Source organism: Thamnophis sirtalis, unplaced genomic scaffold (genome assembly GCF_051295495.1).
Source record: "Thamnophis sirtalis isolate CommonGarterSnake01/CBP01778 unplaced genomic scaffold, rThaSir2_p1.2 scaffold_11, whole genome shotgun sequence".
Classification (NCBI taxonomy): domain Eukaryota; kingdom Metazoa; phylum Chordata; class Lepidosauria; order Squamata; family Natricidae; genus Thamnophis; species Thamnophis sirtalis.
In genome coordinates this window covers 55996936-56024314 of record NW_028261391.1, presented here as the reverse complement: position 1 = coordinate 56024314, position 27379 = coordinate 55996936, and the positions used below count along the sequence as shown (strand labels likewise).

Below are 27379 nucleotides of genomic sequence, written 5' to 3'. Positions count from 1 at the left end.
CCATGGCTTGTGCATTAGCATTAGCATTCTATACAATTTTATATAAAAGAAAGAAGGCTACCTGTCAGATGAAAAGACATGGGGCAATCATATTTATTCTCCAAACTGACATGGCTACTTTCCCCACCTGACTTTTGCTATCTAAAATTGTGCACTTTAGACTCTTCTATCTACAGATGAAATCAAACAGTTAGGGGTTTTGTTTTGTTTCTTTGCATTTATAGAAAATGAAAAGAAAATTAACTGAATTCAGCAAGGATGCTTACGTGACACAGTGTGCTGCGGTAAGAACCCAGCATGGCTCAATCAACACTCCTCCACAATAATGTCCCTTAGGTACACTTGCTGAAATCTTCCTCTGAAGAGATGCTTGCCATGGATGTTTGCCAGGAGCTGACTTGACACCTCCATAGATTCTCTTGAATGGTCTTATTATTTCTGGTTTTCCACATGTTCTGTATGTATTACTTACTACTGGATTATTGAAAGAGGTTGTTATATTCATGGAGACTTTTGCTGCAATATAAAGAATGTAATTGAGACTCTATTAGTAAGGTTAGGCCATAGAGATCAGTTGGCACTGTGTTTGCTTACCTCCATCTCTTCGATGTAGCAGTGTCCCTGCTCAAGCTCCTTGATTCTGTGGCTGGTTTGGCAAAGAAGTTTCCCACACTTAGAGATGGCTCAGGAATTCACGGCCATCATGGGAACCATGGACCTGATCCAACTTTTCGAAGATCCAACTCCACTGTGGAGATCTGATCTTTGTCTGAGGGCAGTGTTATTGTGATCTGGGCTGGGAAACATTACATCAGCCCTTTGCCATGGACAGATCACTCCCTTTTGATTCTTGATTTCTCCATACTATTCTCCCACTGGAGGGAGGGAGGGCCTATCATCCCACACCAATTTCCAGAAAGATTTTTTTTTTCTGGAAGCTCTGAAGCATAGTTCAGTTGAGTCATTTGTTGTGGCTTTAATTAGCATGTCATGTGGGGTCTGGATTGAATTGGATCAATATGATTTCAATTTACTGAGGAGCTGTATGAGAAGAAATGACACAAGAGATGACTAGAACACTACTGGCAAGAGCTGAAGGGTAAAATGCCACATGCCCAGGAAATAGTCAGAAAAAAGGGAGCTTAGCCCAGAGAAGACTAATCCAGTTAAAGTACAATAAAGCAGAATTAATCCATCTGAGCATGCATCCTTTTTGAATGTTCATTAAATGTTGCCTTGTCAAAGGACTTAGACAACACCCTTTCTTGATAGTAGCCTTTGAAACATCTCACCTGAGATCCAGAATAACCCTATCTTCCTGACCTTTCAAAAAACCCTGACTTTTCCCACAAGCATTGGGGCAGTGTATGGCTGATGTTCAGAAAAGTTGTTTATTTGTTGTTTTGGGGGAAGTGGAAACTTTAAAATATTGATTTTATACTTTTTATTGCTTAGTTACTGTTTGTATGCTGCTCAGGGTTATAACATAAGATGGGTGGTTACATAAATCTTTTAAATTAATCAACAAACAACATTTGGACTTTCTAAGTGGTATTTAAGAATAATATGATAGCATCCTAAATATGGTATTAACAAATGCCATATTTGTTTGGAAGATCACTGACAAAATGATGACTGCCTTAACTTGGATATGCCTTACATTCATCCATTGGTCCTAAAATGTGAACAATAACATCTAAGGAAGATATTACAGTGACATAAGGTACTAAAATCCTTTTCTGATTACAGTGGCTAGAAATATGTTAAATAAATAAAGGAAATTACTTAAAATCTTAGCTTTAAAAATACAGACTGTCACTATGTAAGAAGTATATATATAGGATTAGATTACACATGTCTCATTGGGTCATTGTTTCAGATATATTTGCTTACCAAAACAGAGAAACAGAATGACCATCAATGAACAAAGAGAAATGAGACAAACTTATTTCTTATCTGCTTCCCCATTGAGTTTCCTCCATCCCTCATTTTTCCTTCCTTCCCTGCCTTCTTCCTTCCCTTCCTGTCTCACACTCTAGAATACCTGACAGCTTTCCTATTTATTTTGCTTGTGGAAAGCTTGAAAGAAGAAAGTCAGTTGGGAAAGCTAGCAGGAAATTGCAAGTCCGAGTAGCAGGCAGGTAAGTGGCTGCTACCAGATGGATCCAGATGGTATGTGGGCTGAGCAAGTGGTGCAAAATGAGTTAGGAAAGGTATGCACTCAAAGCGCCATGTAGTCAGAGAAGGCATCTGAGTGGGTGACATAGGTTGATAAGGGTGATTGAAAGTAGATGATGGGTATTGTGCAGTTGTGTATGACATGTAGAAGGATGGAAGAGATCCAGAATGTTGGAAACATGGGAATGTGTAAGAGGTGCTCTATGGTTGAGGATGGTGCATGGGGAGAGGGATGGGGAAAGTGCTTTCGTTCATTGGGAATATGCAAAAGGTACTGTGCAGGTCAGGGAAGGTGGGGTACAGGATTCAGATTGGGAATGGTGCTGAATGGGTTAGGGAAGGTATGTAGGACAGGTTGTGGAGGAGTTGTGGAGATATGGTAGAGATATTGCACAGGTCAAGGAAGGCATTGGGGGTGATGTGGAGATCAGAAAGGTATGTATGTGTGTGGGGGTGCAGATCAGGAAGAGGGTGTGGATCTGTGCAAGAGGTGCTACAAGGGTTGGAAAAGCCATGTGGAGAGGCAGTGCAGTGGCTGGCATAGGTCAGTGGAATGCACAAAGAAGAAGGGTGCATAGGGGATACTTCTCCTTTTCTTCCTTCTTCCTTTCCTTCCTTCTTTCCTTCCTTCCTCTCTTTCTTCCTTTCCCCCTGCCCTTCCCTCTTCCCTTCTCTATTCTTGCATTTTGTGCCATTTTGACAAGTTAAAGACAAAAAGACTTTTTATAGTGTTAGTTAAATCAATTTTATCGATAACTCTCATCTGGATTTTTCCAGTCACACTCTAGTAGGTCTACTGCAATGGTTTTCAACATATTCTGGTTCCCAATTGATTTGACCCAAAGGGAAATAATTTCTTCTTACCATATTCCTAAAATATTATTTAAAATCTTCGATTAGAAATAGTTCCATTCCAAAAAAAGAGTACTACAGCATCAAATAATCAAATAAGTCTCCTTAATTGCACTGTAAGAATCATTCAGAATATTTTTTTCTACATATATAACTCATTAATTTTTTCCCCTGTTTTAAATTTCATCTTCTTTAATATCTCCTAGCAATAGACATCTCAAGATACTTCGTTTATGTGGTATACTTTTTGATTCTCTACAAATGAGAAATCTTCCAGTATCATTAAAGACTTTGGCATCATGTAAGCTGTGCTCTTGAGGTAGATGGATGACACAAAATCTGCAGTGATTGCCAATCTAAATTAATGCCATACTAAATTAATGTTACACTGAATATACACCATGTTATTACTATTTATTCTACCTGTTGACAAGCATGAGGGGACATCACAGAAATCCCATTTCAATTTGTTATTCACATTGACAAAGCACCAGGGTTTGTCATCACCATCTGGATTCCTAAAGGAGAGAAGTTTCAAGATTCACCTGTCAGAAGAATGGATCTTCAGAAAAGAAGTTATTAATTGAAGAACTGATAAGCAGTGGAACTGAACAATGTTCACACTGTAATATCAAGTCATTCAGAAACCAAGAAGACAAATGTGATTAATAATGGCATATTATCAGTTTATTGTTCTTACCCGCTAATAATATTGTGCCAATGCCTAAGCTGAATTTTTATGCTTTTGTAGTCATGCTGTCAGCATTCATTTTTTAGGAAAGTATTTGGGTATCAAAAGCATTACCTAAAGTAGCAATTATTTCTATGGTGAGATCAAATATTTCTAATCTTTTTCTGTAAACAAGAATGAATTAATTGCACTAATCTATTGTGCTGTTATTCCATCACTGCTAATAGGAACAACCTAACTTGCATTTTACTGACATAGGAGTATACAATCTGGTATCAAAAAATCCTCATTTGTCAATCATCAGGTTCTTGTGGAGTCTCAACATGATTTTAAATGAAATTGCAAACTGGCAGGCTTAGCATCCATTCTTAAATTTAAAAATGGTAACAATGTCTAGGAAAAGGAGATGGGAAAGATGGAGAGCATTCCAGGAGACTAGAAAGTGGTAAAGAGTCTGTCATCTTGTAAGTGAATATTTTATGATTTGTTTTTATGGTAAGAAATCTTTATTAATGGCTGAATTGAAGATGTCCTCAGAACACAGCCAATGACTGAGAGGAGGAGCCTATGTCACTACGAAATGGTCACCCGATCTCGATGCTCCGAGATCGCCCCATACTTTTTTGGCTGGGTGGTCCAATTGGACCTAAACCGTCCCATAGAGACGGTGAACAGGAAGACTACATTCTGCTGATCACAGGGACATCGCAAAGTCCCTGATTGATGCAGGAGAAGGTCTTTCAGCTGGCGTTAAAAGTTCAGCCCCTAGGCTGATGAAGTAGGGACGACTCCAAAATGGAAGGAAATGGAAGAGAAAGTGTTTACAGCTGGTGAGGAATTTTTACCTGTTTTAAAAGAGCCTGCTTATAAAAAAAACTTAAAGCTAATTTAAATCTAAGAATAAAAGAAATAAGCAGTGGAATTAAGCTTTGGATGGTTTTGGTCAGTGTGTTATCTTAATTTTTAAACATTATTTTCATGGTTTGAATTTATGCAAACTGTTTGAAATGAATGGATCAAGTTTTCTTCTTCTAAAATTTTTACTATTACTTTCACAACCTACGGACTAAACTTCTCCTTATTCATCACTACATGTGTCTTTTACTCTTTCTTCTCTATTTCATGTCAGAATTTGACTTTTTTAAATACTTGGAATATTAAAAGATACAAAAAGAACAAAGAGAATTGCAACAATTGTAACAACAAAGGGAGAGATAACTGCTACTCTAAGACTGGAAACTTGAGTATTGAAAACAAAATACTTTTACTTTCACTACTGATTATTCTGGTCTGGAACTTTAAAGTGTCACAGTTTGTTTATAGAAAGTGATAAGAAGTAAAGCACCATTTGTTTATACAAATGTTCTTTGAAGTATATCCTTAACCAGAGATCTCATGGTGAACCTAGGTATAACCTTGTAAAAATCTTCCAAGTCAGAGCAGCAGTGTTTCTACAGCTGGAAACAATGGCTTATTTCTAACAACAGAGAGAATCTGTCAGTTTGCAAGAGATAATATTTGCAATACAAAAATTATCAAATACATTTGAGAAAATGTTTGGAAAAAAATAGAGCACCTAACAGAAAAATATGATGAAAAGGATGGAAATGCTTATCAAATGGAAAAAATAAAGGATACAGTCCCAAGCAATAAAGAGAAAAATGACTACAAAGAAATCAAATCTGCTGACATCTATGGTGAATGGTTTCTGTCTGGAAATGGAAAAAGTGGAATATGGAAAGGGGAACCAGATGGATGGGAACCCTACCCTAGATGGCTAGACACAGAAGAAAAAAATAAAAGAACTTATGAATTTAAAGGGAGAAATTTTATTAGCAACACCATCAATAACAACACTGACAATTAAAGACAAGCTGATTAAGGAAAAAGACGAAGGGCATTGAAATTACATGAGAGAATCAATAAACAAGGAGATGCAAAGAAGAGTCCATACAAACTTGATTAAGGAGACGATTAGAGGACTAATGCCACAAATGGCAGAAGACATGAGACTGTTTCACTACTGGAAAGATACAGGCTGATAGATGAAAGTGTTTAACCTAAAACTAGTTGGATTTAGTGAAATTTAGTGACATAGATATGGTTAAATAAACAATTGAAAATGATAATAATGTATACATATGTATTGGTATAACAAGTAGTAATTGGATATGAATATTGAATGGTAGCTATGAAAGAAAGATGAGAAATTGTTTGGTTGCATATAAAGATTAATAAAAAAGAACTAAATTATGATAATGAATATAGTCAAATAAAAGAGAGATAATGATAACAATGTATATATAGGTATGGATACAACATGGGGAAATTGGATGTAAATTGTAAACAGTGATTTGAAAAGGAAGATTAGAATTCTTTTTTACTAAATGTTATTGATGTTTAGCTAGAATAGGCCATAAGGAATAGTGTTTTGGGGATACTAGAAATAGCAAATGAGATGCCAGTATGTGGTTATGTCTTGAGTTTTGGTATGTTTTATGATGAAGGACATTAAAAAATATATAGTCAAACGAGAATGGGGGTAGGATGATGGTAATATGTACTAATATATTTGATTTAAAATACTAGAATTAATATGAATCATGTGTGACTGTGAAAGAAATCCACAAAAACTTTTTGTAACCAACTGATACACTTTCTACAGTATGTAAAGAAAGAGGATTTTTTGTGTTGTGTCTGTTTTGAAAAATAAAAAAAACTTTTAATTAAAAAAAAGAACACAGCCAATGACTATTCATTATTTAGTAATATTTGATTTGAAATGGGGATATAAATAAGAATGATATTCTGGGAATTGGGCTTTCTTGCATACACAGAATACCTGCAGAAGTTATGATCGCCAAGGCCATAATAGTCAGCATGTTCCATAAATGTGTTATAACTACTGTCCAAAAGAAAATGAGAATTCCAGTGAAGGCATTTTTTCTGGAGGATTGTTTGGCTAACATTTCCTCTGTATGTGTGGCCATTTTCTTCAAAGCAGTCCTCAGGCCCTACAACAAAAAATGGTCATTTTTTGAAAGATATTTTTGTTTGATTTGGGCCTGTTCTGACATTTTTTTTTCTCCTCTTCATTCTTAGATATATAAACCCACATAGAATTTGAGGCTGATGTTTCACAAAAATCTGTATTCCAGCGTGTTTAGATTTATCAAAAAATACCGAAATTGGATATTTTGAATTACTTTTTACATCATGACAATGATGATCAAAATTGGGCTCAAATCAGTTTTATGTGTAAAAGTGTACACAATAAAGAATATTAATCAGTTTTCGTAAATTACTAACAGATAATTAAAAAGATCAAAGGTTAATTTATCCACCACAATCCCTGTAGTAGTCACACTACCACTCCAAAACACAAAAAATTCTCTTACCTAGTTCACAAAATTTTCCTCTGAAAGCTTCAGGGCAGTTGCAGCTGAATTTATGCCTTAAACGATGCCTCTGACAGGTGCCTCCATTTCTACAAGGATTTCGTTGACAAGCTGAGGATGCTAATATTCAAGAATTAATTCAAATATTGTATTTAAATGAGATTGATAGCTTGTTCAAACAATGTAACAAGCTACTCATTCAAGGACACTTTTTATCCACACAAACAAAAAGATAAGTGGAGTTACTTCTAAAATCTCCTAAATCACTTTTGCTCTGTCTATGGGCTCATTGGTACTTAACATAACTCCATGCAGGCTATCTCAAGGGGAACTTTTCATATGCAAGCACATATAAGGATAAGTGGATTTAATATGGAAAATCCAAAGTCTCCCCAATCTAATCTTTATAGGCCCATTAAAATAACTTTATGCAGGCTGTCCTGACCAATGTTTGCATTTAAGAAATAAGTTAAGAAACAACTTTATAGTGAAATGTTTTTGATTTTAGAGGATAATTTAGAGCAGGGGTGTCGAACTCGCATCGTCACAGCTGCATCAGATGACATATCGTGACTTTTTCCCTTACACAAAACTGGGTATGGGTGTGGCCAGCACATGACACATCCGGCCCGTGGGCCATGAGTTTGACAGCCCTGATTCAGAGAAAAACAGTTGTGATTCTAATCCATAGAACACAGCAGCAGTAGACATAATGCTAGAAATTGGTTACTAGTATGACAACAATAATTTGGCTCACCTTTTTTACATAATGGTGGTTTATATGGATATCTACAACTGCATTGATAATAAGGTTCTCTTAATATAATCAGACATTCTCCTTGACGGCAGTTGATTCTTTTGCATGTATTTTTCACTATAGTATACAATAACAGTAGAAAGAAACAAGAAAGGTAGATTTTTCAAATTTTGGATATTTGATAAAAACAGACTATGTAGTACAAGGATTGACAATGGAGCTACCTAAATGTGCAATTTCATTATAATTTCTGGTGAAAATTACAGTTACAGAGTTATAAAACAGTAAATAATCACACAATTCATACTCTTTCATCCCCCTATACATATGGAAATACTCATAAACCTGTAGAAAAAAGCAATATTAAAGCACTAGAAATACCAATATACAGTTGAATTTTAAATATCTCATCTACACATAAATAATATGAATTTGTATGCTTTATCTTCATATTATAACAACAGTACTATATATTACTAATTATTATCTATCACTAAGTTGCAGTGGTGTTTGAAACAGTATACAAAAAAAGAAAATATTTTAAATTTGAGTCCCAGAATTCCAAGCTAGGTTGGTCAAGGTCTAGAATCTGCAATACAAGAATATTTGGAGGCAAGAAAAGCTGGATACAGATATTTCACAGTCAATGAATTAAATTTGTTTTTATTTATATTATTTAGTTATTTTGAGCAGGAAATTTTATTCTCCTTTAGGGATTAATGCTTGGACAGTCATGATCATTTACAATTTTTCTGACATTATGGGTGCAAAGGTCAGCATGGTGAAATATGTAGATATCATTAAACAAAAGAGGCGAAAACATTTTTTTGAAATCCCAGAACAAGATAACATTCAGACATGAATCAGGTAGATGTTTCCCTAATTAATTGAACTATAAGAAGATAAAAAATATACAGCATAATCATATTTGAAAAATTGTGTTACTTTAGCTAATTTAAATAAAAGTCATTTTGGATAAACTGAAATTGATTTCATGCTCTGTCTACCTAGTGGGACTAAGATTGGGTTGTAATACTTTGCACATATAAATGCCCTTATCCTACTACAATTTCTTCAATGGATTGATTTTGAAAAATCCCATCCTAAGCAGTCAAATGCTTTACAGATGTCAAATGTAATTATTAAAATATAGTTTTGTGTTTAAAAACTTCTTAATTTAATAATATGCTGACTGGGAATTTGCATATGGTCTGACATTTTTAATAAATGTATTTAACTATTATTATAGCTACAATATATAAAATTTCATGCCTTCATTTAGTAAACAGTAGATTTATATGAATGCACTGTATTAGTGAACCACTATGACTATAAAGTCTTTTCATGTTTTATGAATTAGTTCATAAATTCATAGATACAATTAAATAATTTTATGAAATGTCTTCCTTAATTTTTTAAAAATAAAGTCACTTGATGAAACTATTACATCCTCATAATTAATTATGCTAATATACATGATTTATTTCTTATACCTATTTTAAGCCAATATATAGGTACTTCATTTACAGGATTAATTTCTATTTTATTTCACTAATTATCTATCAATAAGTTCGATTATGTACCTATTTTTGTAACATTTAGCAAGTTTTTGAATAATTTCTGTAGTGCTAAATTATCATTTTGATTTGACTGGCTAATATTTAAGAATGCAATATACAATTATATATCAGCTATTTAGTTTAAAGCAATTCTCCACAAAATATTCAATTTTAAATATTATTTAATATCTATACTGCTATAGTTATATGAGAGTGCTATTAACTTGTTTAACATAAACTGAAGATATTCAGTCTAATAACTGAATATATTCATATTTATTTTCTACATTTAGCTATAGTTCTATTGGAATATCAGAAGACTTCCATGCATAAATGCTCCAGACACATCTAATGATTGCTTAGTGAATTCATATTGCTTACATTTATGTACTTTATTCATTTTTTCCAAATGATTCTGAAATGTAATGAGAACTAAATAAAATGACCACAATTGTTTCCAACTCCTGAATAATTGTTTTATGCTTTGATAATTGTATTATGATCTTACATTTTCCTTCTTCTGCTGCATTCCAAACTTTTTTTTTGGTTATTGGTGAAATAACAGAGACTTGAAGCTAATATTTTAAACTCTATTTTGTTCTATTTCAGGACTAAATCTCTTTCTCAAGTATCGCTCCTATGTTCCATTGTTATTATACTCCATGTCTCAAAATGGAAAATGACAATCTTTTGAACAGACTAGAATATTTTCTATTCTTGTGAGTATATTTTACCTCTCAGTTTAGGAAATCAATTTTGGCTTTTTTCCCTTGTGGTAAATTAATTTCCCTTATCATCTATGCTTGAATATGTCTTGGTTTTCAGAATTCTTTTATGAAAAAAAATATGTATATAGGAATCCTAGTATACAAAATGAGACTATTCCATTCATGTGAGGATCACACCTTTGCACATGTTTGAATTTTCCTTGTCCAGAATTTGTTTATTGTTTTATAAGGAAATATATTCAACAAAAATATACATCCATTTTTTGTGTGTATTCATGATTGGAAATTATAATGAATTCTAATGGGACAACCCAATTAAAGTGACAAAGTAATATAGAAATTAAAATTATATTTTAAATTGGAAAGTGCTTGCAAATTTCCATCTGACTTTTAGAATGGAATGTAAATAAATCTATTTTATATTTTGTAAACTATATGATTTATAATAGTATCTACATTTTTCAGCTTTCTGTAATAGTAGTTACAAGAGCAAGATGTATCTTACCACGCTCACACTTTGATCCTGTGTATGGTTCAGGGCAGGAACATATATAGCTGTTTCTTTTTCTTTTACAGATTCCATTATTCTGGCATGGGTTTGTCTGGCAGGGATTTACTAGCACAGAGAAATAAATTAGAAGTTTATATCTTTAATTTTTTTGATCTTTATCAATTTTTATTGAAAGGTTTCTCACCCAGAACACTGATGTTTGATTGCAATGGCAGATTTATAAAGTGATAGAGCGTTCTCAATTTCCCCCAGATCTCTATTTAGCTAAAGATTGTATTCCTTTCACGTCCCATATTCTGTTTCTCATTCTTATAATGTGAATAACGAAGTACCATCGTGAGTGAAGAATTCATAAATCCAATCAGAGTCAAAGAAACTAAATCTGATTTCGGTTTCCTCCGGATCTGTATAATCAGTGCTGTATTCATCATCATAGTCATCAGCAAAGTCTGCAGGTATATCAGAAACAAAACAGACTATAACATGAATGAAAAGTAGCATTTCAAAGTTATTTAGTGTAGCAAATATGTATTGATCTGGTAAAATTAAACTAGACAACATTATAGAATAAAAATGGTGATTATCAGCAAATTTCTATTCCTTTGCGTAATGTACTGCAGAACACAAAACAGCATGGGGGCATATTTTGAGCCCTTAGAGGAAGGTGGGATATAAATATAATAAATAAATAACTTCAACCAGGAAATGAAACTTTAAACTCTGAAGATGTGGTCTGGATCATTAATTGACCGTTATTCATTTTCACAACAGTTTTTAGAAAGAGTTGAAATCTGACGCAATGACTTGGCATAGATTGTTTCATGCAGTATAATATTTTGAAGGTATGGTTGCAATCCTTTTATATATTTACAAAAACATTACACAGTACTGTCAAAGGCATGAGCCTAATATGCGGTACTCCTTGAATAGCTAATCATATTGTTATGGAACCTGTATTCAACTGATTGTCATTGCAGATAGATAAAAAAAATCTTATATTATACAACAAGGTAAATAACAAAAACTTTAATGCACCATCTTCCTTGACACAAATATTGCTGGGATATTTTGTAGTCATATCTTGAATTGTGTTTCTCTTTTGATCAGTCTTGTGTGCTCATTGTAGCTCACACTATATTATGGACAGAATAGTAAACTGGATTGCCCAATAGAAAAAAATATTCTTGATGCATTACTTTCATTTCAACTTGAGAATAGCTCTTGGTGTTAATGTGAATGTATACATCTTCTCCCACTCACACATACATGCATTAGATACATTTCCCAGTTGATCTTTTGAAACCTTTGTTACTATATCTCAGATATAAAAAAAACTTGTACCAAAAAAACCCCTCATAATGACATTTCAACATATATGGGAAAATGTTTAATATTTATTTTAAAAAATTAGATTAGTATATGTTTGTGTAGGGTTAATACATAGTCTATTTTGGGAAGTAGTCTACATTCTATACCTAGTCAATGACAAATGTTCTGTTTATTGTTGCACTTCAGGATTGTATCTCAACGTTTAATCCAAACTGGCATTGTTCAAAATCTTTTTATAAAACAGTTTATTTTTTCCCTTGATATCTATGGACTACTCCTATATAATACTGTGATGGGCTTGCAACATTTGTTATGGTCTTCCAGGTAGGAGAAATGCCTTGTTAAAAGTAAATAGAGTGCTTCAAAATCCCGATTCCATTCAGGAGCGCTGCTGGAATCATTTCATCACAATCAAACTAGTACTGGATAAAGTACAGGTAATTATTCTGGTGTTAGTAGCCATGTAAGAGAAGGGACATATTCATGAACAAAGGAAACAAGTAGGAGATTCTCCTTAACTTTGATCATGGTGCCACATTTCCAGTGCACAGAAACAGATCTTTGTTCATAGCCATGGCTCTCAGGATACCCATTGACAAATAGCTTTCTGAATAGGAAAGTAAAGATGGGACACAGTTCTTTCCATAGACTTTTCACAGAAGTAGTTGATTAAGATGGGTCAGCCGCTCTTTCCGGCAGGTGTCAGTGTAGTTTGTTGGAACCACTGGTGAGTTTCAAAGAGCAGGTATGGTAATGAGGAGAGTGAAAATGCATACAGGGATACCTTTAAAAGCTCTCCCCTAGGGCTGGGCCGATGGCCTGGTGAACAATGTGTTGCCTTGAACTGCTTATCAACGGCATTATCTTAGTTTTCTCAACTCATTCATTCGATTGCTGCCTTTATCTTTGTTCTTCCTTTGCTTCTGATGAAAAACACTTTTTTTGTACAATGAATGCTTTATATTCCATATTAAAATAGAAACTTCTTTTTTCTATGGACCAAAACTGGTGTTCTTGACGGTTAAAAAAAAAGTTTCACCTCATTTATCGTTATGTCAAGTCAAGACTTCTTTTATTCACTCATTATTTCTCAAGAGTCAAGCCTTTGCAATATGAAAGTGCTGCAGGACTGCATACCAGGCTGAGGGATAAGGAACTCATTCCAAGATAGGGCCATTGTCTCCATGAGCAAATAAAGTTTAATGCAAGGTAATGAAAAGGAAAGGAGCTCATACTTCAACCTGACAGTATGTGGGATTATTTTGCAAAAGTTAGAACTTCTCTGTTTATTTATTAAACTTTGTAGTATTAAAGGTGTCTTTGGCTTTTATGTGGCAAATATTGTATAAAAGAAATAAAAAGTTCCCTCCCTTTTTCTAAACAATAGAATCCATTTTGTTTCTGTATGAGAACCATCTTTATAGTTTTTCAATACCCCATCATGCCCATGGATGTCTTCTTATGATTATTGTTAGCTCAGTTTGTTCAGGGTTCCTAATCAAGTATTAGGAATCAAGTAACATTCTGTGAACCACAAAGATCTATTCAAAACATCTCTTTCAAGATAGCTTGCAAGTGTCATTCCTTTTGCTATTGATGTTCATTTTTATGACCATTTTTAGTCATTTGATTTAGATATTTTAGACTTTTTTCAAAGCCTGCTTGGGACAAAATGTCTGCTTTGCTGCACTATTTTTGTGGAAATAATAGAAGTCAGGTTGTTATAACTGATCAGTTGTACATTCTTCATCAGCCACTCGGTATACTGATGTGTACATGATTATAAATTTGACCCCATATGCAATATCTATCTTGATTAAAGGATTGATCATATACAGCATTATATACTTTTTCAGGATTTGGCAATAAAAAAAGTAATCATCTAGTGAGGAAAATAAAACTAAGCTCTTTCTCTACTATACAAATCTTTGTATGGTACAACTAGTAATTTAATCATCATATCCATGCAATATTTTCTTCCAGAACATGTTTTGTGGCATGATTAAGATTATTTCCATATCTATTAGAAGAGTAGCCAAACCAAAGCCTACCATACATTCTCAGGTGCCATATGGAGTAATTGCAAAAATATCTACTTGGCAGTCATAAAATTTCTATCAACTATGAATCCAAGTGAAGATTAAACATCAGTAGAGATTCTGCTGGCCAGAAAACCAGAAAAACCCCAATATAGTATTATATTGTATTATATCCATTCAATCTTCCGAGGTCAATTATATTGTATATATAATATAGTATTATATATTATATAATATTGTTATATCTACTTGACATCTTTATTTGAGAAACTTGTGATCTAAATATGAATGTATGTGGGTTCAAAATGGATTTTGCCTGGTATCTTACATTTCTAGCAACAGATAAGTTTAATTTCTTCACTGCTATCTTTTAAAAGGGCATTTTCTAATATTTAGTACTAATATCTTTTGATCAGTTTTTTTTTTACTTTTTGCACATCTTGTGTTGCTATGATGGAAACTTGCTTTAAATTCAAAACTCAAAAAGATCCTTCCTTTTGAATTAATTAAAGAATTAATCATTCTATAATAGGAAGTGAACAAAATATCAAAATGTCCTGTTTTTTCTTTTCACTGCTAATGTTAAAGAACTACTTCAATATGCAAGATCAACATATTCCTGAAATAGGTTCCATGGTAGGTATTGGGCATGATTTCTGCCAAAAAGTGTATCTGGCTAGAAGTTTAATTTTCCATATGATGTTATACAAGTTATCATACTTGTGTGATGACTTACTTATCTACTTAAAGGCAAGAGTGAGTTAAGCTTCTTGCCCAATAAAATCAGAGCTGGATGCTATAAGCCAAATGTTCATAGCCATGAGATACTCATGTTTTGTCAAATTATTGCAGCCATATAGTGCAAGTAGACACTTTCACTGGCATTCTTCTCAAAGCAAAAGGTCTCTGAAATGGTCACATGATCCTAATTATTAATTGCATATTTTAACAATGTAAATGTTGTGATGTATTTGTCACAAAAAACAACATTAAAAACCACATGGTTTACCAGGTTGTTGGCCGAACGAGGATGATATAATCCCAGAATGCTGAAATAAAAGAGAGAGAGAGATAAATATGAGACTTAGTAATGTTATATAAGACAAATCAGATATAAATGCTATCTGTCAACCAACAACCATGTTGACACAGTGATTAGAATGCAGTATTGCTCAATAATTCTGCATTTCCACTGCCAGGAGTTCAATTCTGACTGACTCAATGTTAATTCATCCATTCAATCTTCCGAGGTCAATAAAATATAATTGTTAGGTGAAATCTGCTGACTCTGTAAACCGCTTAGAGACGGCTGTAAAACACTATGAAGCAGCATACAAATCTAAGTGCTATTGCTATTAATAAAGTAGTTCCTTTAAAAAAAACACAGTTTCAATACTCTCAATTCCCTTTAAAATAAATGTCCAGTATAGTTAAAAATAATATATATTTCAACCAGCAAAAATAATGTCATATTTAGTTAAGTCTTTTATAAACTACTTTTTCCTATTAATTGCAAATATTTTAATTAGGCATGTAAATGTACACTTTCAGCACAGGGTTAAGATTAAATAACATTATGTTTATTAAGTTAGTTCTATTTAGTTGTTTAAATTTGGCTATTAAACTGTGAACTATTATATTGGGTGACATTTTTAAACTACTACCATGACTTTCATATTTGTGTTGCACTTTGGTAATGTTGTATTATTATTGTTATTAGAAAGTAGCAGATGTACAATCATTTTCAATTATGGAGATAAACAAAAGGGTAACTCTATAATACATTGCTACTTTTCTTGTCTTTTATTTTGGACAGATCCACACTTCTACTTGCTTCATCTCCTGGACAGGTTACTCAGTGTTTCTTGAGTGCAAGAATAGAGGGATAGAGTATGGTACCCATTCTTAACACAGTGTAAACATGCCACTTTATCTCATCTCATCTTACAGGGTTGTTGTGGGGAACATGGGAAGAGGAAAGAGTATTAGGTATGTCACCATTCTGAGTTACTTGTAAAGTAATAAGGCGGGTTAAAAATCAAATAATAAACAAACGAATGAATGAATGAATAAATAAATAAATAAATTCTGGGGAACCTTTGTTCTCTGGTGGTTGGCAGGTACTTTCTTAAAAAATAGGAAGGAATCAATTGTTTGTTTTTCTTTACTGTACTTTTGCTTTACTGTAATGCTTTACTGTTCACAGCAATGACAGTCAGAAAAAAGGGTAGAAAAAGTAAGTTTGCCTTAGCATCAGGTGAGAGAACCTTCGAGGAGTATGTGAAGGCATCCATATGTTTAAACATCTCGAAAATTAAAGGAAAAGAATGTGGATCAGCAGAGAAAGGTAAGGGTCTGGAAGACTCCTCACACAGGGGACGGCCACCAAGGTTTCCCTCCCCTGCATGGGTTGGAAGAACAAGAACCAGTGGGAGTCCAGACTGAGTACCAACCTAGCTTTGTTGCTGAACCACTCAAATCTGAACTGGAATTGTACTAGTCTGCTTTAGGAATAGCCAGGAACAGCAAAAAAGAAGTTGCTTTAGCTGTTGTGTGAATTATTCATAAAGTGTTTAATTAGCATTAAACTGAAAATTAGGAGCAGATTTGGTGGAATTTCAAGATTACAGAAGTAAAATAAAAATCTAATAAAGCAAATATATTTTGGCCTGGGGCCTTAAATGCTGATTATTGTACCTTTTCTTTTGCAGGCTGTACATTGTTCAGAATACATTGATTAATTGTGTGCCAGCAAGTTAGTGTTAACTATTAGCAATGTCATGGATATATTTTTTCCATTATAATCTATACCCAATCTGGTATTTCAGGTCTTCTAAAGGCATACCCATTGTCACTGTAAATGGGCGTATCTCTCTTGTTGCTGATCATCTTTTCCTTCTCTTTCAGAATATATGCCAGTGGTATATTGCCATTGGTGAAGTTAAGCTCCATTAATTTTGAATTTTCTCTCCTGAATCTCAATGATCCACTGATTTGTTTCCTGGCATCATCTGTAATGTCTAATCTGCCAGGAACACATATAGATTGAAATTAATTATTGGGTTAACACAATTCAAGGGAATCTAGTTCCATTGTATACTCAATGCACAATGAGGATATTGTGAGCCATTGTCAACTCTATTGTAGAGATGTGCAAAGAACATGCATGCAAAGGGTTTCCTTGGTGATCCCTATGAAAATGCTTCTGCCTTTAGGAGATAGCCTTCAGATGAGCTTGCCAAGCTTTCCAGATGATGCAGCTGCTTTAAAGCTTAAAGGAGAGATGCTTTGCTTGCTCTAGCACACTTTGTAAAATATTCTTATCTAATGCTTTGCACAGTCATATTAAATAGGTACAAAAGGAGATATAAGCATGAAAGTAAAAACCTGCTGCTTTTTATTCTGTTCTCCAGTCTTTAGGCTGTGATATTATACATTGCCAGAAGATGGAGGGCTTGACTTATTAAGGGAAGCACCACAATATGCACTGATATTTCTTTTCACACTGGTTCATGATGGTCAAGAATGAAAAGAAGGATTAAAAAGCTAACCTTTCTAATTGTGCATGAGAAGCAGAAACACTTTTTGCATCTTTTCAGAATCCTCCCTTAACAAAATACTTTTAAAATCAACGCAAAACCTGTTATAGCAAATGTAAATTAGTCATATTTGTGGATGAAACCAGTCTATTTTGTAATAAATATAATTCTGTTTTGTAACAGGCTATAAATGGACTAGCAGTGTGTCATGGAGGTGTTGAGCTTAGAAGGAATGATGGAGAGTAAGAAGTTTGCTAGTGGCTGGAATTATGGATGACAAAAATGGCAAAAATGGCAATTTCCAAGCAATTTTATGTTGCTTGGAAAACTTGAAATCTTAGCTAATTTGAATGGGCTATGTCTTTGTGCCAGATAGATATGTTTTCCTGAATACTTATTCCATAATACTTGAATAATTTGTGGAATAGAATTTGCTTTACAACTTATTTCAAAAGACAAGAGAATTTCAGAAATTTGTCACAGATGGACCGTGATTTGCTGGAACTGGTTTAACATTAAGGTGAAGATTCCATTTCTTATGTATAGGCATACTTGCAGCTATTTCCACTATTTTTGGCTTTCCAGATTTCAATTATCCTTTCTTGTGTTGTTCAAGTTTACAACTACAGAGATAAAAAAATGATGCAAACTAAAGCAAATATAAAAGAATAAAATGACAGAAAAGAAATAAAAGTTCAAAAAGGGGAGAAATCCTATATAGTTTAAAAAATAAAAAAGAAGTCTATAGAAATAATTTCCCTTTTCATCATGACCATTATTATCTTTTCTTATACTCCTACAACAAAACCACCCTTCATTCCATCTCGTCCTTATTTATAAACAGATTCTAAAAACGTCAACATTTAAAGCTAGTTAACAAAAGTCCACTGAGAGTTACCAATAATAATAATCTATACATTTTAATCTTAATAAAATAAACTAGCTTTATTTTCCTTGCCTTTAATTTTAGCATAGTTACTTTCTCAAATTTTACAGCCTTATCATTTGATCTTGCACAGCAAAAATCAATTAAGAGTTACCCAGAACAAATATATATATATATATATATATATATATATATATATATATAAACAAACTTTCATTAAATAATTCCACTTTATATTCCTTTGTTTTATTTTTAACTATCTTGATTTTTATTACTTTTTAATAGTGTGCCGGTTTTGGTTTTTTTCTCCATCTCCATATTTCTTCTCAGTCTTTAAAACTGTAACACGTCTCTTTTGTAAATGAAAAATGAAAAAAATGTCCAAGTCACTCTTCTGGTTTGTTATTTGTATATCTCTTTTAATTGTTAAGACATCTGGTTTCACCTGTATGTCCAGCATAACATCTTAACTATATCATTCTTTTAATCTGTAATTTTTAAATCTACATTCCAGTCAGCCTCAGAAGCAGTCTTGTTAATAACAGGCAATCTAAAAAGCAACTTCTGAGTGAATTAGTCCAAAATATTCTTAAGTTTGATCCGTTAGAATAATTTGTTGCATTCTGTATTAGTGGATCTCTTTTCCTTTAATTATAATCTTTTAATTATTTCTGCTTTCTTCAAGTGTTCAACTTTTAAAGTTCCATCTTTTCACTGATTTTTTTTGATCAACATTTTTCAAGAGGAAAATTTCTTATACTTTATTTCAAAATGTTTTTTCCCCCCAAACAGCTATATTTTCCTACAGGAAAGCTTCTTGGAATTGGTTTCAAGATCTTATTTCAAATTCTGGTCCTTACTTTGTAACTTTCCAAAGTCAATGTTTTAATCATCTTTTGCTTTTATTAAAAAAAGGTTTTTCAAATTCTTAAATCCTCTTTCACTGAGGATTGAAGGAGACTTACCCAATGTAATGAAACTTGACAATATACAGGTCCTTAATATCCAACAAGCAGTGAACAAACAATTTCTAAAGGATATTAAGAAATGAAATATGTAATTCAGTGTCCTTTTGAAGCCTCAAAAGCATGGCTTAGGTAAAGATGAGAATTCCCATGGGTCTAAGCGCTCTAAACCACTGGAGGACCTGTTTTATGGTTTCTTCATGAGAAGCTACTCTCTGTGCTGTGTGTGTGGGAAATCCTGAGTCCTCTCCTTATCTGGAGAGGAAATTCAAGAAGCCAGTCCATTTGCCAACTTGTCATTCTATCATGCTTATCAACTCCAGTCGCTATCTTCAGAGCTACCACAGCTTCCCTGAAAATTTTCCCCCCACACTTCAATTATCCAAAGAAAATGTTATAAGGAAATTAGATGTATCTTTTCAGGGATAAGTCCTATTCTTGAAAAATCGTTGGAGAATGTTTAGGAAATCCAGGAAAAAATTAAAACAACTAATGTTCAGGCTACAAATTGCTGGAAAATTTCAAAAGTATGCTGAGTTCTTGGTCTAACAGTAGAGCTATGCAAAGCATTTGAAAGCACTGAATTACAAAATATGTTAGCAGGTGTATGCTCTCATGTTCTCTATGTGTGTATTTATGTATGTGAATGCATGTGCCCATGCGTGGACAGAACATATTTCTTCTGTGAGTGCCAATGTAACTAAGCATTGAGCAATTGTGTGCATACATAGATAATGAGAGACAGTCTTCAAAGTTGTAGCATCAACTTTCTAAAGGATGTGTCTGTTTTAATGCTTTGAGGAAAAATGATTCACTTGCACTAGCATACTTTAGTAACTATCTTTTTTGAATGCTTTCTACTGTCCTCCCAAGCATTCTTGATTATTCATGATAAGCCCAAGACAATACACTGAAGGTATTAACAAGAGTGATTAATAATATGATAACAAATACTATTATTTTTTACACGACAGCCACAGAACACATCTTAGAGACTTTGTTACTGAATGAGCTAATGTGTTGATTTAGGTTATGATTTCCAATTAAAAATCTGTAGCACACCAGTCAAACTTGTAGTTTCAAAATAGAGCACTATTCTTTTAGGTGAAATTGCATTGTTTTGCAAGATTAATTCTCTGGAACACTTACAATGAAAACTTTGCAGCGCAGAAATTGGTCCATGCATGTCCGCTTTTTACTACCCAATTTTTACTGAAGTGCAATTATATATAATTATGCTAGTTTGGCTGTTTGTAAATTGTATCTACTTTTGTTCTAACAAAAGTATACCACAGAAATAAAATATTGTTTGTGGTGTCTACCTCTACCATACCAAAACAGGAAAACAAGCGAATAACTTTATTCTTATTGTTAGCAAAACATTGAAAAAAACCTAAAATATTGGAAGACAGAAAACAACTTGAGTGGCATCTTATACTTAATATTTTTCTTAGAAATAACCCGTATTTGTTCATTTGTATTTATTACACATGCAAATAAATGCATTAATAACTTTATGTACATAAATTTGGGTTGTCAGAAAATACTTGAAAATGAAACAATTAGAGGAGACTATATTAAATAATTTATCTGTTGATCTTTTGATTTCACACTGTTGTTTATAGCACCAGTGAATTAAAATAGCAACTCTACATAGTAATTGCATCACAGATCTATATATTTTTAAATAGATTCATTCTCCTATTAGAGGCATATTTGTAAGATTTCCCAAGCCTAGAATTGCTGGATTCAGACCTGAGCAGCATACTGGTAAATAGCTTAATTCTTAAGCCTCCAGATGAAGCAGAAGATAAGGCAGATGCAGTTTCTTCAATCAGTATTCTCCCCAGCCCCTTTTTCTCTCCTTGCTGTAGTTGATCAGAGATCCTGCTACACCCCATAGCAAGAAGATTTATAAGAGAGTGGAAATAGCAGGAGAAAATTGTGACTTCTCTTGAATTGTTGATTTAAGAGATCTAAGGATTTATAGACATCTCTGGGAAAAAAAATATCCAGGAGTGAAAGTTCAGTACATGTGAAAACCACTAGGTTATGGAAATACTGATCTAAATACAAGGAGCCACGTAACATGACCACAGTTTCTTAACAATCACTCCTAACCCTACTGACAGATCAAGAAGAGATTAATTTCCAATTTGGAACTGGCAATTTAAATGATGCTTCCCCATCTTTTCTGCACAGTTTTCTACCTGCTTAGATAAACATTTTTTTTTTGCTTGATGCTTTTCCGAAGAAGTTTGCTTTGCCTGGCTGCATAGTGACACCAATTCTGGTTATGAAGCCATAAAGCTCTTTGTTTGCCATTTTTAATTTCAATCCTCTAGAATTTCAAGCATTCTTTTTCTCCTGACGTGCTACAAGTTTAAGGTTTAGTGAATCCCCCCCACCCCCATAGGAAGAAGAGAATTAAATTTTTAAAAAGGCTATAGATGTTTGAGCCAAAGTGAAATGAGTTCAATATTCCTATAAGTCGTATCACTGGTAAATCTGAAATTCTGTCTCATGCAACATTCTGAAGTTCTCCATTTATCTCATGTGATAGTGAGAACACACACACTTGGTTTCTTCTTAAGAATAGATCTCGATAGATTTCGAGACAGGAACAACAAAGCCTCTTCAGTCAGTTTCACAAGGCAGACCTTCCTATGAATCTGACACAAGATTTTTGCATTATCAAACATTTTGCTATCTGTGCTGAGAACGCAGGCTACATAGCTCAAGTTAAAGCTTATGGAAACCCATTAAGAAGACACTTAGCTGTAAGAGAACTCTCACGCTTCAGGGCATATGCTGAATGCCTTCAGGGGTCAGAAAGGAATTTCCCCTCTATAAGAGATCAGTTCAACATTTGGTAATGCATCTAGCTAAGACATTTTGCAATCCTGTAGCTTCAGGCACACCCTTGCCTGCCCTGTAAAAAAGAGCATATGGGGTTCCCTTGATCAATGAATAATGCTGAATTGGCAACTTGCTTCTTCTCTCTGGAGGCTGAAAGTTACAGTGCAACACAACAAAATATGTACACAACAGATACTTGAATCTCATGCAAGTTTTTAAAAAAATAAAATAAAAAAAAATATTTTTAACTTTAATATATTATTTAATCTGTGTCTATATCCAATTATTATGTAGTTCCACTCAAAGATATGTCTTTGATTCAGGTCCTACTTCTTATTAAAATTGGGTGAAGCTTAGGATACAGCTACATGTTCTTCCTAATTTATCTCATTGGTGCCTCATTTTTAGTTATTTAGAGTCACATTTCTGTGATGTAACTTTTATTAGAGGAAGCTTCTGAATTTACATTAAATACCTAATGTCAAATGTATGCATTGTCCCAACATAAAAAGTACATGTTTTATTTCACTCACTATCATTTCTAGCACAGGTTCATTCTCTCCTATTTTTGCATCTGTTCATTTTTTTTAAAGAAGTGCCAATAAAAATATGTTTGTCACAAATTTATACACAATATATTTTGTGTAGTTTTGTACATTTGAAAAACAGACCATTAGCAGTACATAGTTCATGCATATATTATACATTACATTATACATATATTGTACATACATGTTCATTTTTTTCAATAAATATCTTTTCATTATGATGCTCCATAACATACAGTATTTCCCTCAACGCATACATTTTGTACACACTTTGAAGAACTGCAGTACAAAATGAGGAATTCATTTACAGTCTTGTGGACCTCCAGATACCGGTAGAAAAAAAGAGTGTGGGTATGATTTCCATATAAGTAAGTAGTGGCCATCATGGAATCTGTATAATTATATTGTATTATATTATTTATGGCTACTGTATATTTCTGTCCTCTTGGGAGTTCATGGCAGTACATATGCACATAAAACAAGTGTCTCCCCTTATTTTAGTTTTACAAAAGAAATCCAAACCCCTGTGAGGTGGAAATTTTCAGTTGTCTCCCCTGGGAACTAATTGCTACTTGAATTTGCAGAATGTATAAGGCATGGCTCAAGGGAGGAAGTGACAATGTTTAGGTGTGCCATGTTCTTTTTATTACAGACTTCTGTTTGCAACTTACAGGTTCCATTTTAGAGACTTTCCAGGTAGGGCCAAAAATTATAACTTCATTTCCTTTCATCTAATCATTAACTGAACAGAACAAAGATGGTTGCAAAATCTGGAAGAGAACTGCTATATTTGATTAAAGAAAAATAATGGTGTCCTATAATTTTCCCTTTTTAGTTAATAGTTAAATAATAATCAATGTAAGGAATATATACTAAAATATATGTGGTTGGGTTACTTTTTTTCTTCCTTTTGTATCTTTGATAAATTATTTTAAGAATATTGATTAATGGACTGGTGTCTGCAGTTGTAATCTATTCTAACCATTATATAAAACAAAGAGGTGACTAAAAGGTTGTTATATTTACTCTCCTAAACATGGGTAGTACGGTGTATTCAGGAAAGTAAGTATAATAACATTTGACCTCTCAAGTACAGAGTACAAATGCACAAACATGCATACAAACCACAGTTTTATTAAAATCTGAATATTTGAATTGGCAATTCATTTTGGAGTGAAACATTAGAGGCAAATAATATGATCAGCTCACAGAACACTTGCTATTCTTTCTTCCAGGATTTATTTTAAGAAAGTTTGATCAGTTCAATTATAACAAAAAAGAAATGTGTTTATTAAAAATGTTCCTGTTTTTGCATTTCATTAATGCTTAAGAAAATAGTTTTTCTATATATTCTATTTATTTTTATTGATGTACTTTTTTTAAACATTTTTTCCATGAATGATGGATACACCCTGTTAGAATTATGTTAAGTTCACAATATTCTACAATGTTCTGGAAAAATTTAAAAATATCAACCTGTTATTTAAATGCTAACCAATGTTTGCTTTTAAGAAATTGATTAATAAAATAAACATTTGCATCTGTTTTCTGAAGAATAAAGGAAATATGGAATGGAAGGATTATATAAAAGGAATTCTCAATATTTGATTATTGATTTTATTTGATAGAATGCCAATCTTTTCCAAGGATTGTTTTTCATTCCCCCTTTAGATTAACTGACATTTATTTTCAATAAAACATTAATAAATCTGAAATATTTAAAGATCTAGGCTACATATTTTTCCTTTTAACTGATTCCTGAATACCTAGCTTTGCCAATGCTACTGGATTGCCAATATAGTAGTAGAACATAGTGTTGTATGATATGGGCGTTGACATTAATTCATCAATCTCTTTTAATTTAGACATTAAAATAAATATACTTACTGAAACAGGAGTATTTCCAAGAAAGACAATCAGAGAGAGAAGTGGCAAATAAACAAACCAATTAAACATTCTTATTTTAAACAGATTTTCTTCTTGTGTGAATATGCTTTTTCTTGTTTCTATTTTTTTTCTGTTTCTCAACTTAAATAGTTAAATAACAGGTTTTGCAAATCATTAACCACACTTTCAAATTTGATCACACTGAACTAGCAAGTACAAATGGCATGGAAAGTTTTCCTCTAAGAAGTCTTTTCTGAGGCCTCTGCTAAGGGAAAAAGTTGCCATACTTATCTATTTTATTTGTGACATCACTTTTAATAAACTGGCTTCTAAAATGCGAGATATATTTGCATCAATGCTGTTCATTGATTAATCATTATATTTATGGTTAGGTGCAGTTTAAATTAGATGGTTTGTTATTTTGAGACTTGTATATCCTGCCCTTTTCTTTACACATTCAACATAGTTATCGAAGAATGATGAATACCAAACAAATCCCACCAATTTCAATGGCAGATATTTGTTCTTTGGTTGCTTTCATACCATGAACAACTTTATGGTGGTACAATTGCACAATTCATTATGGAATAATATGCTGATGAAGATTCTCAACCATCCAGGTAGAGTTGTCTGGAAGTTGAGTCATTTCAACTGGACTTATTTTCTTTTTGTTTTGAAATATTTGGTTGCTTATCTAAGTAGCTTCCTTCAGTCTGAACAAGTTAATTAGGGGAACCTTATAAATGTCCACTAGGGTAGTTTCACTAAGATTAGATTTCACCTGATCTGAATAAATTCGTTATGTGAATAGGGGCAAAGAGACATTAAGTTGTGGCTCCTAAATCTTTTCTCTTGGTTGGTTTGTTAAGTGTGACCTCCCTGATGAATCTGTGAAGCAGTATTGATCTTCCTTCAGTTTGATGCCAAAGCAGCATGAAAAAAAGGAGACAGGTTGTGTCTGAAGCCTCCACTGCTATTTAGGGAAGGATTTCCATTTTGGCATAAATGGGTTCCTCCACTCTTTCAAATCATCTATTTTTCCCTATCCAAAATATGAACAGTGTCCTTTTTTCTTTTAAATAAAGGTGTACTGCTGGTCCTGTGGTGTTGCTTCTTCTGTGCTGGACTATCCTCTTGAATTAAAGGCTGCTTGGTTTCCCCAATGCAGAGCTGTGAACACTCCTCACTGCAGGGGAATTGCATGCATTACATTACTCTTCTGATTTTTTGGTGTCTGATCTTTAGGGTAGATGAACCTCTGTCTCAGTCTGTTGGTGGGTTTGAAGAATAGAGATATGTTGTCTTTTCCAAGTGTCAATTTTAGCTTCTTTGATAAATCAGTCGTGTAAGAAATTATAGGTTCTTTTGTTGACTTTGAGTCTCAACTTTGTCTGACATTCTTTTGTTGGATCCAGATGCTGATTTAATCAAGGCCCAAGTTGAATAACAACACAATAAAATGGAGGATTGTCCAGGACATAAGTCCCCAAGAGTATCAAGACCACATCACAGGTTCATGAAGGAGACCACTCTTAACAACCATCCAAGGAGAAAATATTTAGGAGCAACAAATCTTAACAAGTCTCTGCCTCCCTCCCTAATAATCTCTATTTAGATTAGGTAAGAAATGAAACCATTGTGGAGAATAAATATAGGGTACTCTTAAACAACTTACTCAGACTAAAGGACCTATTTGAATAAGCAGCAAAAAGTTTCCTCCCCAAAAAAAGATGTCCAGTTGCCATAACTCAATGTATGGAAGTATTATTTAAGCTTTAATACAGAAAACTACTGAATTTCCTTTGATATCATTATATAGAAAATAATTTACAACTAGAACGAATATGGACTTTGATATTGATATGGTGATAGCAACTTATACCACATATATACCATACTGCCTTTTCACTGTTTCTCAGTTCCATAAAAAGTTTCTATAAATAAGTTTTATCAAGTTAGAGAATCAGAAGGATGAAAGGACTGTAATAAACACAATTTTATGTGATCTGTCCTTGACTAAAATGAGATGCCCTGAATTTTAATACACCCCTGATTCATCAAAAATCAGACTGAAGGTTGGAGTGTAACTAATATCAACATGCTTTATATCCACAAAAGATAAATTAAAGGGAGTAAAATTACTATTGACAAACATTGATTATATGCACTCGGAAGGACTTTGAAGCTGAGCTAGATGCTTTCTGCCAGTCTCCAATCTTCTCTTTTGAATTTCATTGCATACAGTTTTACTTTTTAATTATTTTTCTCAAAAGCTCTTTGATCAAGTAAACTATAGATCATATTTGGGTGATATCATGTCCTATATTTTCTATGAAGTTGTGCCCTTGTGCATCATTTTAAATATACAGTATATTTGCAGTTGTTACATTATTTTTTAAATAAAATTTAATCTGCTACGAGGAAACCTATTTATTTTTTTAATCCAAGTTCTCAGATCTGTAGGCTATATTTATCACATCATGAAAGTATCTAAGATAGTGTCCCCTGTGTGTATTACTTTGTGCACATACTTATCACAAATCTTCCATATTTTAAAATTGAGTTTCATGCATGAAAATCTAAGTAAAATATTATTGAGGCATGCTTAATAATCTTGTTAGCTTCCTTAATATACAATTTGTGTTTTGGGTCT

General features: G+C 33.2%; 1 protein-coding gene across 2 annotated transcripts in view; it reads right to left on the bottom strand.

Moving 5' to 3' along the window:
- Nucleotides 1-24820, bottom strand: part of HABP2 (hyaluronan binding protein 2) — a 31314-nt gene extending 6494 nt beyond the window's left edge. For both annotated transcript variants that reach the window (XM_014062546.2, XM_014062547.2), the window contains exons 1-9: nucleotides 24727-24820; nucleotides 15052-15091; nucleotides 11007-11123; nucleotides 10669-10779; nucleotides 7877-7993; nucleotides 7120-7239; nucleotides 6564-6735; nucleotides 3454-3548; nucleotides 267-516 (exon numbers count right to left, since the gene is read on the bottom strand). In XM_014062546.2, coding sequence (XP_013918021.2) covers nucleotides 267-516; nucleotides 3454-3548; nucleotides 6564-6735; nucleotides 7120-7239; nucleotides 7877-7993; nucleotides 10669-10779; nucleotides 11007-11123; nucleotides 15052-15091; nucleotides 24727-24795 — 1091 coding nt within the window. In that variant the 5' untranslated portion in view covers nucleotides 24796-24820. The remainder of the gene's footprint in view (nucleotides 1-266; nucleotides 517-3453; nucleotides 3549-6563; nucleotides 6736-7119; nucleotides 7240-7876; nucleotides 7994-10668; nucleotides 10780-11006; nucleotides 11124-15051; nucleotides 15092-24726) is intronic.
- Nucleotides 24821-27379: the final 2559 nt, after the last annotated feature.